The sequence below is a fragment of the Saccopteryx bilineata genome, chromosome 12, assembly GCF_036850765.1.
Source record: "Saccopteryx bilineata isolate mSacBil1 chromosome 12, mSacBil1_pri_phased_curated, whole genome shotgun sequence".
NCBI classification, from domain to species: domain Eukaryota; kingdom Metazoa; phylum Chordata; class Mammalia; order Chiroptera; family Emballonuridae; genus Saccopteryx; species Saccopteryx bilineata.
The window spans coordinates 46,462,279-46,476,795 of record NC_089501.1 but is presented as its reverse complement, the minus strand read 5'-3'; the positions used below and the strand labels follow the sequence as shown (position 1 = coordinate 46,476,795).

General features: G+C 41.4%; 1 protein-coding gene across 4 annotated transcripts in view; it reads left to right on the top strand.

Annotated features, from left to right (window-relative positions):
- The window catches only part of RGS17 (regulator of G protein signaling 17), a 96,321-nt gene that overhangs the window by 55,227 nt on the left and 26,577 nt on the right, over positions 1-14,517 (top strand). For all 4 annotated transcript variants that reach the window (XM_066248226.1, XM_066248223.1, XM_066248227.1 and 1 more), the window contains one exon: positions 6,402-6,545. In XM_066248226.1, coding sequence (XP_066104323.1) covers positions 6,402-6,545 — 144 coding nt within the window. The remainder of the gene's footprint in view (positions 1-6,401; positions 6,546-14,517) is intronic.

Here is a 14,517-nt window from a genome sequence, read left to right as displayed (position 1 = left end):
CAAAATTTTTACAGTTCTATTGGGAAATAATATATATAACAAAACAAACGAGGAATACCATTTGTCAGTGCTCAGGAATTGATAATATGATCTACAAGAATGTAGAAATAGATAAAAACATGGCTTTCCCATTTCCTTCCCAACTGTATTTTGAAGAGAGAACAGTTAGCTTGGGCATCCCAGCTCAAAACCAATAACCTCAGAACTAAGAGAGTTTTTCTCAGTATAACCATCCATGTGAACTTGAGGCCATTATAAATCAACCTCTTTCGAAGTGTTGTCTAGTCTTGACTTGAATGTCCGAGGATGCTTGGCTTGATGCTAACCTCACAGGTAAATCATGGTCTCACCTGAGTATCAGAAACTTTCTGTACATAGAAGCAAGAATCTCTCCCTCAATTGCTCCTATTCATCAACCCATCTTCTAACATTTAGGACCTTACAAAACAGATCTACGTATATTCTCTTCTAAATGGCCTCACTTCAAATATTAGAAAATTATTATTCTGATTATCGGAGTCTTCTTTAGACCTCACATCTTTGTTCTAAAAGTAGTATTCTTATGAGATATGTTTGGGGTTTTTTTTAACACACTTTGTTCTAGTCTTCTGAACACATTTCAATTTTTTTTCTTAAATTGTGGTGACCAGAGTGAAATATAACCATTTAACCATTCCAGAGAAGACCTGTCACCAGCCCTTTTCAGAAAAAAAAAAATAGTAGTAATGCATTCTAATTTTTTTTTTTTTTACAGAGACAGAGAGAGTCAGAGAGAGGGATAGATAGGGACAGACAGGAATGGAGAGAGATGAGAAGCATCAATCATCAGTTTTTCATTGGGACACCTTAGTTGTTCATTGATTGCTTTCTCATATGTGCCTTGACCGTGTGCCTTCAGCAGACCGAGTAACCCCTTGCTCGAGCCAGCGACCTTGGGTCCAAGCTGGTGAGCTTTTGCTCAAACCAGATGAGGCTGCGCTCAAGCTGGCGACCTCGGGGTCTCGAACCCAGATCCTCCACATCCCAGACCGACGCTCTATCCACTGTGCCACCACCTGGTCAGGCGCATTCTAAATTTTCATTAACTATTTTATTTACATTGTACTATTGATTAAGGCTGACTTTATTGTCCAGTAAATAACCTAGAATTTTTCATGTGCTACTGTTAACCATATTTTGCTTATCCTGGTTTTATGCAGTTTTATTTAGGTCCAGGTTCATATCCTGTATTTATTCTTTTAAATTTTAGCTTGTTTTATTTTACTCATTGCTCAAACTATAAAGATTTTTAACTGAGATACAATAGAATGTTGTGCAAACTTAAGGTGTACCATATGTTGGTTTAATACATTTATATATTGCAATATGATTACCACTGTAGCTTAGATAACACCTCCATTGCATCATATATTTATGACTTCTTCTTTGTCAGGAGACTATTTCAGATCCAATTCCTTAGCAACTTTGAAGTAGGTAATACAGTATTATTAACTACAGCCACGGAGCTGTGCATTCCATCTCCAGAACCTAGTCATCTTCTAACTGCAATGTCGTGCCCTTTGACCTGCAGCCTCCCCATTTCCCGCACGCCCCGGGCCTGGTAACCACCGCTCTACTCCATGTTTCTACTAGGTCAGCTTTTTAAAAAATATCCCACTTCTAAGTGAGATTGTACAGTACTTCTCTTTCTCTGTCTGCTTTATCTCACTCAGCATAATGCCCTTAAGCTGCATCCATGTTGTTGAAAACAACAAGATATCCTTCTTTCTCTTGGTTGAATAATATTCTGTTATATTGCAATGTATACATGTAAGAATAATTGTTTTATATTTCTTAATTTGGAAGAAAATAAATGCTTCTACATCTTTTTTTTTAATTTGTCAGTTATGGTTGACATTCGATTTTATTTTATATGAGTTTGGGGTATACAGCATAGTAGTTAGATATTCATATAGTTTGCAAAGGGATCCAGAGAACAAACTAATAGTTGCAAGGTGGGAGGGGTTTAGGGAGCTGGGGGCTGCATTGAAAAGGTGAAGGAGTTAAGAAGTACACATTGGTACCTACATTATTTTTAATGGTCGAGATGCTGGGGTAGTAAGACTATCAGTTTTGGAAAAGCAGAAAGACTTAGCAAACAGTGAAAGGTCTTGGAAATCTAACAAATGATATTTGGACCCTTTACAGTGATTTTAAACCATATCTCTAGAGATTGCCTGAATACATGGATACTCAAGATGGCATTTCCCTCTGAATTCTTCAAAATTGAATATTTAACAGTAAGAAAATTAAGGTATTTCATTCTCAAGAAGGTTGTTGAATTTTCTGCGAACGTTTGCGAGATAGATTAAGACCTCTGGTACACTGTGTGTGTGTGTGTGTGTGTGTATGTTTCTGGAAGAAAAAAAAAGAAAGAAAAAACAGGCAAAAATCTCTACCAGTATGGAACTTGATTTCTAGTTGGTTCAACACACAAATGCGTAAAACTTATAGTATTTCCAGTGATGATATGTAATATGAAGGCAAATTAGGTAAGAAAGGGTGATAGGCCATGCTGAGAATGGAGGGAGGCAGTTGTGGTTCTAAATAAGGTAGCCGGAAGATTTCACTGAGAATGTAACATATAAGACAAGACATGAAGGCATCAAGCCCTGAGTGTGGAACAGTAAGTGCAAATCACTGACAGATGGTGCTCCCGGCATGGCTGAGGAGAGCGAAGAGGCCATCGCGGTTAAACAGAGGAAGTAAGCAGAAGAGAAGAGAAGGTGCACCTGGACACATGAGGAGGGACCGCACTGCAAACACTCTTTGAGTAAAATGAGAAGACACTGGAAGATTCAGGGTGGATTCGGGTGGAAGATTTTTTTTTTTTTTTTGGCTGAAATCACCTACTAATGTTTTAGAAGATTCACTTTAACAGCATGAACCAGGAAAAGGAAGAGAGAGGAGGGAGTGATAGAGGGAAGTGGAGGATAAGAGGTCTCACATTTGCTCATCTGCTGATGCAGGGTCTGAATTGAAATAGAGAAGTTCAGGATGACTCCAAAGTGCTTTTGGTCTGAATACTTAGAAAGATGAGGCTTCCCACTTACTGAACGTGAGGAAACTGTGGGAGGAACAGGTTTGAGGGGCATGAGAGTCAGATTAGAACGTGGTCTGTTTGAGATGACCAGTTGAGAAAACCAAATGGCGATGTCAGGTAAGGATTCAATATATGAGTCCTAAATTCAGAAAAATATCCCCTTTATTGGGTTGCAAATTCGAGGATTGTGCACAGACAACTGGTAAGTCCAGCAGACATTGCAGGGAGTTTAATAAATGACAGAGAATAGGCCCTGGCCGGTTGGCTCAGCGGTAGAGCGTCGGCCTAGCGTGCGGAGGACCCGGGTTCGATTCCCGGCCAGGGCACACAGGAGAAGCGCACATTTGCTTCTCCACCCCTCCGCCGCGCTTTCCTCTCTGTCTCTCTCTTCCCCTCCCGCAGCCAAGGCTCCATTGGAGCAAAGATGGCCCGGGCGCTGGGGATGGCTCTGTGGCCTCTGCCTCAGGCGCTAGAGTGGCTCTGGTCGCAACATGGCGACGCCCAGGATGGGCAGAGCATCGCCCCCTGGTGGGCAGAGCGTCGCCCCTGGTGGGCGTGCCGGGTGGATCCCGGTCGGGCGCATGCGGGAGTCTGACTGTCTCTCCCCGTTTCCAGCTTCAGAAAAAAAAAAAAATACGAAAAAAATAAAATAAAATAAATAAATAAATAAATAAATAAATAAATGACAGAGAATAGAATTCTCAGGATGGGGTACAGTGGCCATCCAAAATTTGGAAGGTTGGGAGATAAGTAGGAAGGAAGAACGAAGGCTGAGAAGTGACTAGTGAGAAGGAAGGCGCACAGCTGACTGTGGCTGGCACCCAGGGAGGGGAGAGGAGAGAGTGTTTCAAAGAAGATGCAATGAGCATAGCGTCAAATGCCGAGAGGCCTAGAAAGTTACAATAAAATGACTCAGATTGAACAACACAGGGACATTGTGAGGTACACAAAAACAGTGTCAGTGGAGGGATAGAGCAACTGTCCTCTTTTCCTAATGTGTGTAGTCAAATGTATTTGCAGGGTTTCTAAACAGAGAAGCATAGGGTTTTATGTTAGCTAGTCGTTAACGAAGTCCAGCATCATATTTGATCAAATCCAGTGCAATTGCTGCTTATAGTCCCCTCCTCCCTTCCCCTCGGATTTTGTTTTCTTCTGACCAAAGTAGATTTCAGCAAGGATTAGAGTAATGAAGTCAGTTTATAGGCCATAAATCATCTTCACTCTTGAATTTGTTTTCAGCTAAAGATAACATTGTAGGTGATCGCTTTTCTCCTGCGGCAGGTGGAAACCATTGCTCCCATGCCCGGGGTCTCCTGGCCTCTAACATTGCTCATGAAGGCTACTGTCAGTACATGCAACTTCTCTGTAAGCAATAACGCGGCTTCTATCTTTATGTTGGAGTTCGGTGGTTTTAATATCATGCGTAAAAGTGAGGATCTACTTTTAGTTTTACTTTGTTAATTCTGTGCGGTACGTCACATGCTCTTTTCACATGAGGCTTTGTTTCGTTTTGTTTTCTTCTGATTCTGGAAAGAGCTCGGCCAACTTCCCTGATAATAATAATAATAATACCTCCCCGATAACCCGTTACTTCTCCTTTATGATGAAAGCCTCATTGGACGTGTGTTGAAGCCTTTCAGTGTCACTGATATCCTTGTCTCCTTTAATCTTCTTGCTGAATTCTCAGCACAGCCCTTTGGCACTCACTTAGTGTCTTTGGGATTGGTTTGGGAAGATGTTATTTCATCTGATTCTCTTCAATGGCTGTGTGCCTTTGTCTTTACATTTCTGTTTCTCATTCGGTCTGTCCTTGTTCCATGTATGCCCGTATTTGATTTTATAATTCCTTGTTCTCTTATATGAATAAGATGAATGTTCTCGTATTCCCTCCTCCGTTGCATTGTTTACTGTACGTATGCTTATTAGACTAACGTTAGATGACTCTGTGTTTTGCATTTGATCAGGAGTGTATTCATCTCCTGGCTGTGGAGTTGGCTCTCTATCTCTTAGTATTGAGATAGAGATATTGAGATATAGTGAGATCCACACAACACAAGGAGAGAGAGATGTATTTCTCGCTCTCTGTCTTCATAATGCGACCCTTCTCACTTGTCTTCCCTAGTCCAGGGGTCCCCAAACTACAGCCCGCGGACCGAATTTGGCCCCCTGAGGCCATTTATCTGGCCCCCGCCGCACTTCCGGAAGGGGCACCTCTTTCATTGGTGGTCAGTGAGAGGAGCATAGTTCCCATTGAAATACTGGTCAGTTTGTTGATTTAAATTTACTTGTTCTTTATTTTAAATATTGTATTTGTTCCCGTTTTGTTTTTTTACTTTAAAATAAGATATGTGCAGTGTGCATAGGGATTTGTTCATAGTTTTTTTTATAGTCCGGCCCTCCAATGGTCTGAGGGACAGTGAACTGGCCCCCTGTGTAAAAATTTTGGGGACCCCTGCCCTAGTCCCTCAATGCCCTCAGTCCCAGGGCAGCTCTTTTGTCCACATCTCAGGACCCCTTTGCATCCAGCAGTGGTTCTGGACACATCTCTGACTCATGTCACTGAACCTGTGGGCCCCTTGGCCTAGGTCCAGTCTGGATGGCTTTCCTCACATGCTCTCACTCCTGAAGCTAGGGTCGCTTTTTATCTCTTCACAATTCTCTTCTAAATGAAAATAAATTTGTGTGGTAGAGGGAAAGGAAGCGATGAATTTGCAACAAGGTTATGTAACAAAGAATGAGGCATTTTGCCAATATTATCAAAATGAACCCCCAGGAGGGAGGATGCACAGAAAGTGCCAAAAAGGAGATTGAGTGGTTTTTAAAAAGGCGAGAGAGCACCAAAAACACCTGGATCTTCCTCACAATGTTATGCAGTTAAAAACCTCGCAATGATGATTTATGAAGCTCAATTAACCTGCCTGTAAACCCCCATGCAGAACCGAGGAGGACACGCCCCTAGAATCATTTAAAGGTGTTCATAAAAGAAAGCAGGTGCGAGATCATCCTTGAGTAAAGAAGGAAGTTAAAAACAAACTTTCAGGCCTTACACTCCCCTGACCGACTGATTTTTATTACGTGGCAATATTGCTACTGTAATTTTGTGAATCAGATAAGGATGGAAGTTTGTCCCCAACGTTTTTGGGGATCCTAAAACTTTTCTGGAGAAGTTTCCATCTGACTGCCAAGACCTATTTTTTCTTTACCTCGTCTAACCTGCCTTCCCGGCCCCACCCTTTAATCGAGTCGTGCTTCCTTCAGTAAAGGTGACTTATCTTTATTGTGGTGTATTTCAGACCGTATGCTTTCTCTCTTCTTTCAGCCAATCCGGTACTGAAGTAGCTGAAATGCGAAAAAGGCAGCAGTCACAGAATGAGGGAACACCTGCCGTGTCTCAAGCACCTGGAAACCAGAGGCCCAACAACACATGTTGCTTCTGCTGGTGCTGTTGTTGCAGCTGCTCCTGGTATGTGCCTTTATCTGTTAAGATACCGTACCTGAGCGAGGTAATAATGAGAGTGAACATTAGGTCAGTGCTTAGGGTCGTACAGACTTCTCAATCTGGTGGTGGTGGGGGGGGGTTCTTATCTCGAAAAGTAGAAATCCCTGGAGAACATCATTGGTTTAATGCCATCTTTTCTGTGCACAAAATAATATATTTCCTGAGAACATACATTGAAATTGATAGGAAAGAATGGGAAGTTCTTTTATATAATGTTTTCCTTCATCCATGCTTTTGAAAGATGTGGGTACAAATTAGAATATGGTTATATATTTCTTTAACAATAAACAGTCTTTTCCAATGTTACAGAAGGTGCGAGAACGTTAAGGTACTATCTAGGAGTGTTGTTTGTCCTAGTCGGTGTTGTGCTTTAGTTATATTTTGTTCCGTAGGATGTTGATCATTCGGTCACAGTGTCAGAAAACTTAAGGTCAGGGTGGCAGCCTCAGCCACAGAGCGCTGACAAAGGCAGGATGAGTGCCACTGACTCGTGTTGACAGATCTAAGGGCCAGGGTGGTGATGGGTTTGGAGGCCAAGTCAGTTGATGAAAAACTCTGAACTTAGAGCCAGAGAATCTGCTTTCCATCATGACTTATCACGGACAGGCTCTGTGATATTAAAGTTGTAATTTCTGGTTGTTTGACTTCCTCATTGGCAAAATGACAAACAGTTCCACAAGTTTGTTCCCAACGTCCCATCTAGGGCCACATGTCCATGATGCAGGCACTTCAGAAAAGCTGCTCCAGTTCCAAAGCCCCGAAGTGCCTTCAAATAAGAAAAGCAGTAGGAGCCAGAGCCTGGAGACATGCGCAGATGAGATTCTCCAGGGCGTGGGAGACTAGTGGGACTTGCCTGCTTAAATTATGGGTTCCTTTAAGATCCAGTTCACAAGTGGATCTTCTGGATTAGCAGTGGTTTTCTGGATCTCCCTGACCTATCTCAAACCCCTAAAGAAAAGCTCAAATGCTTGTGTGATCGCTACAATTTCCCAACATCCATTAATTGTGTTGTTATGATATGGTGGCTTGGTGTTTCATCATCACGACCAAAATAGAAGATGAAGCATGTCATGGTACAGTGAGTGGTAAACTTGGTGTTGAATAAGCTCTGACCACCTAGAAAACTTCATTTCCAGAAAACCATCAGATACTGTAGAACTTGGAAGATGTAAAGTCATTTTCATAAATATCAAAATTGCTTCCCAGAGGATGATTCTTTGTTCAGGAACGTCCTATATAATTCTTTTTTTTCTTTCCTTCTTAAGCCTTAACTGTTTGAGATAGAGAAAAGAGAGTTCTAGAAGAGGAGAATGTTTCAATAAATTGTGTGTGTTTGTTTTTTTCTGTATCACTCCTAAAGAGGTCCCCACGCTCTGGTCTTAACTAAAACCTATGAGATGCGGTGAGCTGAGCAGTGGTGCTGATGGGACTTGAGTGTGATGGTTCTGTAGTGGAACTATCTGGGTTCAAATGCCATCCTCATCCGTCGCTATCTGCTTGACCTTCAGCAAACTACTTAATGCCCTTAGATTCCTCATTTGTCAAATGACAGTAATAAGGATCCCTACCCCATAAGGTTTCTGTGAACATTAACTGCAATAGAGCACATATAAGCTGACAACAGTATCAACTGAAATGTGCTGATATATTTAAGTAGCATTTGGTAAGAGTTAGCTCCCTGGGCTACTGAACACTTCATATAGGAAAAACACTATCTTTTTAAAGAGGAGCTGGTTGGAAATAACGTGTATTAAACAATCAGCTTGTAGATATGATACAAAAAGTGTGTTGGGAAGAAAAGCTATTTTATTTAAATTCTGTGTAAAACATCCCAAAGACATCGATACACAATGCTGAGCATTACATTTCTTTTCCTCATTTGCACCATACCATGTTCCAGGAATCGGTATATGATTTCATATACCTTTCCAATTCAGTTCTGAATTGCTTCCAGATTAAAACACTCAGACAGATAAGGGTACAGAAGATTCATTGCCCTATATTTGTTTGCTGTCAAAGAGATAGTTAGCAAGACTTGCTTTTGTTCATTCTTAATGTGCAGATTAAATAACAAAATATTCCACATGAGCTTCTGAGCCTCGGATTGTCACAGAACACAGACTATGGATCTAGAACAGGTTTTGGAAACTGCATTAACTCTACATACCTCTAGGGCAGTGGTCCCCAACCTTTTTTGGGCCATGGACCGGTTTAATGTCAGAAAATATTTTCATGGACCGACTGAGACAAGCGTCAAGAGTGAGTCTTAGACGGATGTAACAGAGGGAATCTGGTCATTTTTAAAAAATAAAACATCGTTCAGACTTAAATATAAATAAAACGGAAATAACGTAAGTTATTTATTCTTTCTCTGTGGACCAGTACCAAATGGCCCACGGACCGGTACCAGTCTGCGGCCCGGGGGTTGGGGACCACTGCTCTAGGGTGATGCATATGTGAACTCCAAATACGTGGTACGTTTGATGAGTGTTCTGTTAGTTCTAGAGTATCATTTTCAAAAACTGTGCTTGTTAGCAATGGATTCCGGGTGCCTAAGTCTAGGGTCTAGGCTATAAAATGCATAATCTATACATTTACAAGTCTTCTATATATGATAAATGAGAGGTAATTTCTACTGTAAACAACTTGTTAAAAAAATTAAAGTTAAACTATCTTGAATGCTGAATGTTATATCATTGCAAATGAAAATGACCTTTACACATGCATTTTAAAAATACTATTTTTCTACTTTGAGTTTAGGGGGGGGGGACTTGTAAAGGCTTATTAGAGTGAGGGGAAAAAAAAGAAAAGAAAGAAAGAAATGTTCTTTAAATTTTCCAGGCTAGGTCAAAGGAGCAGAACAAACCGAAACACTAAAAAAATGTCACATAGGGACAAAAAATAGTTAAAATTAAAATATGAGTAACTGTCACTTGTAAATAGAAGCAGTTGTCATGTAGCCGATTTTGCCTCCTTTTAAGGACATAGAATGCTTAGAAAATAAATTTCTATATCTAGTAATATATACAAACACCTCAACCTGGCCTCACATGTTATGGGTTTTTTAAAACAATATAGCATTCTCCTCAAATTTGCATTTCTCACTCCAATTGCATTGTCAGCTCCTCTCCTGTTTTAAATTTATTCCTGTCTTTATAAAGTTGCCACCATGCTTTATTCAGGGAGGATGGTACCGAGAGAAAGTACATGATTGTTGAATATATGCAGTTTCCTTCAGAAAGCTACATGTTGGGATTTTGTTCACAGCGGCTAGTCAAGCTGCTCTGTGCCCTGCCCCTGAGGAGGGGGCGTGTGCTTCCCCAGACCAGTCTCTCTGGCTCCCTCTTCCCTCACGACCCCCCATTTCAAGAGGAGGAAGTAGGAAAGTGGGCTTTAGATCACTGAACCTGTTCTATACGTGAGTCACAGAACCCGAGTCTTGGCCATGAAACGAAGTCCCTACCTGTGCCAGTTCTACACGTGAGACCAAGCTGTTCCTGACCCGGAGAAGAGATAGTTGAGTCGGGACCACTTGTGGAGCGGTCGAAGGTCACCACTGTCAAAGCTTCATTTTCCTCTTACATCAGGATTCAAAGAGAATGACCTCCCTCTTCGGGTAGTTACCTCTCCCCCCCCCTCCTTCTTTGTGAGGAAGAAACCTTTGAAGGATGTGGGGGCCCGTCACAAAACTGCCGTCACCAGGACCGTCTGGATGGGTGAGGACATTCCGAAAGTCCACACGTGTGAAAGCACTTTGCAAACCGGAAGCTGCCGTGTGCTCCCAGAGAGGTGCCCCGAAAGGGAGACGGAAGGAGGAGCGTGCCAAGTTCATTTCCAGCTTAAAGCTCATTTCCAAATTGCCCCCAGATCCTCTCCGAACGTCGGAGGTTATGTTAAAATATCCCAGGCTTTTTTTTTCTTCCAAATAGAGTCTTTCGGTGCTAATCCATCCCTGTTTTAATTCCTCATTCATTGCTCCTGCTGATGTCCTATCAAGCAAGACATATTTCCATGTTTAGTCACAAAAAATTAGAACTCAAGGAACAAGAGCTATGGTCTCTCCAAAATGTCCCCACTGGCTTCTCAAGCTGCTTCCTGGTGGCGAGGGCAAGGTATGGGGGGGGGGGGCGGGCAGGGCCCAAGTTTTGCTGGCTCCCCTCCCCAGGTGTGCAAGGGAATTAATTGTTCTATCTATACTTATTCTACATATTAGACTTTACTATAAGCTTTTGTATGGAAGAAAAACTACTATCACTCAAAACGGCGTGGAAAATGCCTCATTTCACAAAGAAGGGAACCGAAGGCTTGCCTCCTGTTACGATGTCTGTCTGTGGTAGACGTGGGACTAAGATGCGATTCTCTTAACATCCTGGCCTTTGTTTTGTCCACTTTAAGATGACACTTCCAAACGTTTCATTTCCGGATTTGATACGAACCATTTCCAAAGCTTCTGACTTTGCAAACTCTTCAGGATGCTATCAAACACAACTATTCAGATTCACGCACTAGTCTATCTTGCCTACTATATTTGGCCCAAATCAGACATCTTTTATTCTTCTCAAAAGAAATATGGGCACAGACTGGATTTGGTAAATCATCCCTGCAAAAACTAAAATCGCCTCCCTTTCGAAGCACGTTGGTTCCCGGAACTCCCAGACTGTGGACAGAGCTAAGTACATGGTAAGCACTTCATAAACATGCTTTTGGTTGTCCCCTCTCCATTTTTAACAATCACCACAGCCTCTATAATTCAAAACTGCAAAAATAATGTCCTATTTTATCCTCTGATGCTGTCACATTTTAGCTCTCTGCCAATGGAAACACTAAGATGCATGCTTTAAAAGCCAAAGGATATTTTTTGAAAGGAAAAACAAATCCATGTCTACCCCATGGTGAAGAAACCACCCTCGGGAAATAAGTCTACTTACACAGGCAGGATGGATCATTTCATTGGAGCCACCACTGAATAGAGAGTCCTTTCCAATACCTGTCATCCTCAGAGACCCGATTCAGGTCACATGGGAACATAAATTACAGCATGGGACTTCCAAAGTTCTTGTAAACCAGATCATCAGAAATACCATTTACAAAGACTTCCAGTTTTGAAACTCTATGTTGTACAGCATAGATAAATCTCCTCAATAGCTTCTATAAGCCTGACCTGTGGTGGCGCAGTGGATAAAGCGTCGACCTGGAATGCTGAGGTCGCTGGTTCAAAACCCTGGGCTTGCCTGGTCAAGGCACATATGGGAGTTGATGCTTCCTGCTCCTTCCCCTGTCCTCTCTCTCTCTCTCTCTCTCTCTCTCTCATAAAAATGAATAAATTTTTAAAAAATAGCTTCTATAACTTACACAAAGTTATTTTGAAACTCCATTTCTCCATTGCAGAGATAAATTTTCTTAAAAGTTTTTATAACTCACACAATCAAAGACATCTACCAAAGTGAACCCAGGTTTTCTCAGGCCATATATACACAAGCCCAAAAGTGGATCTTCTATATGTCATGCATTTATTAAGTCACTCGTTACAATCTATTATTGCCTGGAATTGTTGTATTTCATTAGCTTTCGCCAGATTCTTCCTGCCTCTACATAGACAGAGAACAGATTCCCAATAAGCAATGGAATGTTGATATGGATATTGGGTATTACTCCTCAGGTCATCCTATAGAAAAGCTTAGTACTCGAGCTTCCTCTGCCAAGTCTGTGTTACTTATGGCAATAAGAGAAATAGAGAAATTACAGAATCAAGAGAAACTTAGGGTGGACCATCAAGAATTTGCAATAGATGAAAGAGAAGGGAAGGATAACTCCACATTGCTTGCTCGAGTGGCCGGGCTGACGGTGCTTCCATCAAATGGGAAAAGACTAGAATAGAAGGTTGTTTAGCATAAGATGATGAACTGGACTTGCTCTGTTGGAAGGATCCAAGTGTTAGTTGTTGGAAATGAACTTGAAGCTCACGGGGCAAGTTTTGATTAGATATAGCAATCTGTGAGCTGTCGGTATGCAGGATAAAGAGATGAGAATGATGGTCCAGAGTGGAGAGCTAGAGGAAACCTTAGGAAGTAGCAATACTTAAATAGAGAACGGGGGAGGCACTGCAGACACGGAGCACAGAGAAGAGACAGTGAGAGAGGGAACACACGAGCTCAGCCCTGGAGTCCACATCCAGAAGACGGAATGACCAATGTTGCAGAAACACCAGGGAGGTCCAATGGGGTAAGAACCGTAAAATTTTGTCATCTAGCCAACTGGGATGTTATTAGTGAGCTCTGTGAGAATCGATCTTCTCCTCAATGTCTACCAGGAAGAAGAACTTAGAAAGAAAAGCTGCCAACAGAGAAAATGAATGTGCCCCTCTTCATAGGTTCAGAGGCGTCCTTGACCTGTCGGGATGAAAGTTCAATTCGAGGGAAGCTAGGGTTGCCTTTGACTTAATTAGGGTAAATTATGGCATGTCTAAAACAATATAGAATTCAGCCCTTTCAAATCCAGACCAAATTTATTAACTAGCTGGATGGTAATTGAGAAATTCCCCCCCCCCCAGCCTCTCTGAATCAGTAATGATACAAGAAATGAGGTTATGACATTTTGCTACCCCTACCCGATCTACGGAATGTCCCAGTTGTACTAGCTGATTGAAAGAAATACTAGCACTTTATTTTCTTCCCTCTCATCAAAACTTCAGTATTAATTTTAGACCTAGCTTTCTTTCTTAGCATAAACATGGTAGACCTACTGATATATGGCTGCTATTTTAGGACACCACTCAAGAATTACTTGTTGTTGTTTTTTTAATCAGATAAGACAATAAAATCTACTTCTCTTGAGTATGGAGTTATTTTTAATAATTCTGCTTAATTGGGCTTTATAAATACTATAACTTCTAGTGCTATAAAATTTATATCTTTGTTTAAGCTATCAATATACTATATATTTAAGTACCTCTCATGTCCAGAAACATGGTTCCTAAGTAGAGAGCAGATTTCTGCCATTGCTACTTTTCCTGTTAAGCAATACAGATTATACAAAAGTACACAGCCACTTTAATCAACCAGTCCGTGAGCGATAGTAGAAAACCTCCATGTGATCCATTCTGAATACATGTAGTCTTGACATATTTAAAAGTTACACACAAATTCTAATAACACGCCTTCCTCATATAAGGCCTATTATATATATATACATGAAGCCTATTTTTAAGAGGCAGCCTGGCGTAGGGAAGAAGCACGGCTCTGGGATAGACTGGATGCATCCCAGTTTTGTTATACATCACTGTGAAACCTCAATCTCTCTGAGCCTCGGTGTCTTCACCCATAAGATGTAATTAATAACATATAGATGTCAGTTTAGGATTCAGTACATTGTTGGGGACCCCGAGAAATCCTTTATCAATAGACATTATTTCCAACCTCCTCATAAGTCTCAGGCCAAAGGCAATGACCAGACTCTGTAGGACTTGGCCACTGTATGCTTTAGCAATTCTGTGTAGGTGTTATCAGTTAATGGAAACAGAGCCTTGTTCTGCATTCTGTCCCCCTGACCCTTTCTTCCCAACTCTCACATTAATGAGCACAAGTATAAGGCAGCATGCTTACAGCATGTACCCCACAGCCATAGGGTTCCCAGAGTGTTGTTAGTGGGTTTAAGTTTCCCAGGATTGTTACCTTTAAGTCCACACAGTGACTGGAAAATACCAGGGAAGAATGAGTGGCTGGATGGATAAGTGAACTTAGCATCTATCAGATGTTTTTCTGAGTATCAATTACTACAGTTCTAATTTTTTTATTCTAGCTTTAATGATAGGGACACTGTTAACTAAAACCAGAATCTTGAGCTCTAACTTAACTTACGCATTTAAAGACTTGGGTCCCTGGCTAGGGCATCATACCAATATGCCAAGGCTGTGGGTTAGATAGATCACTCAGTCAGG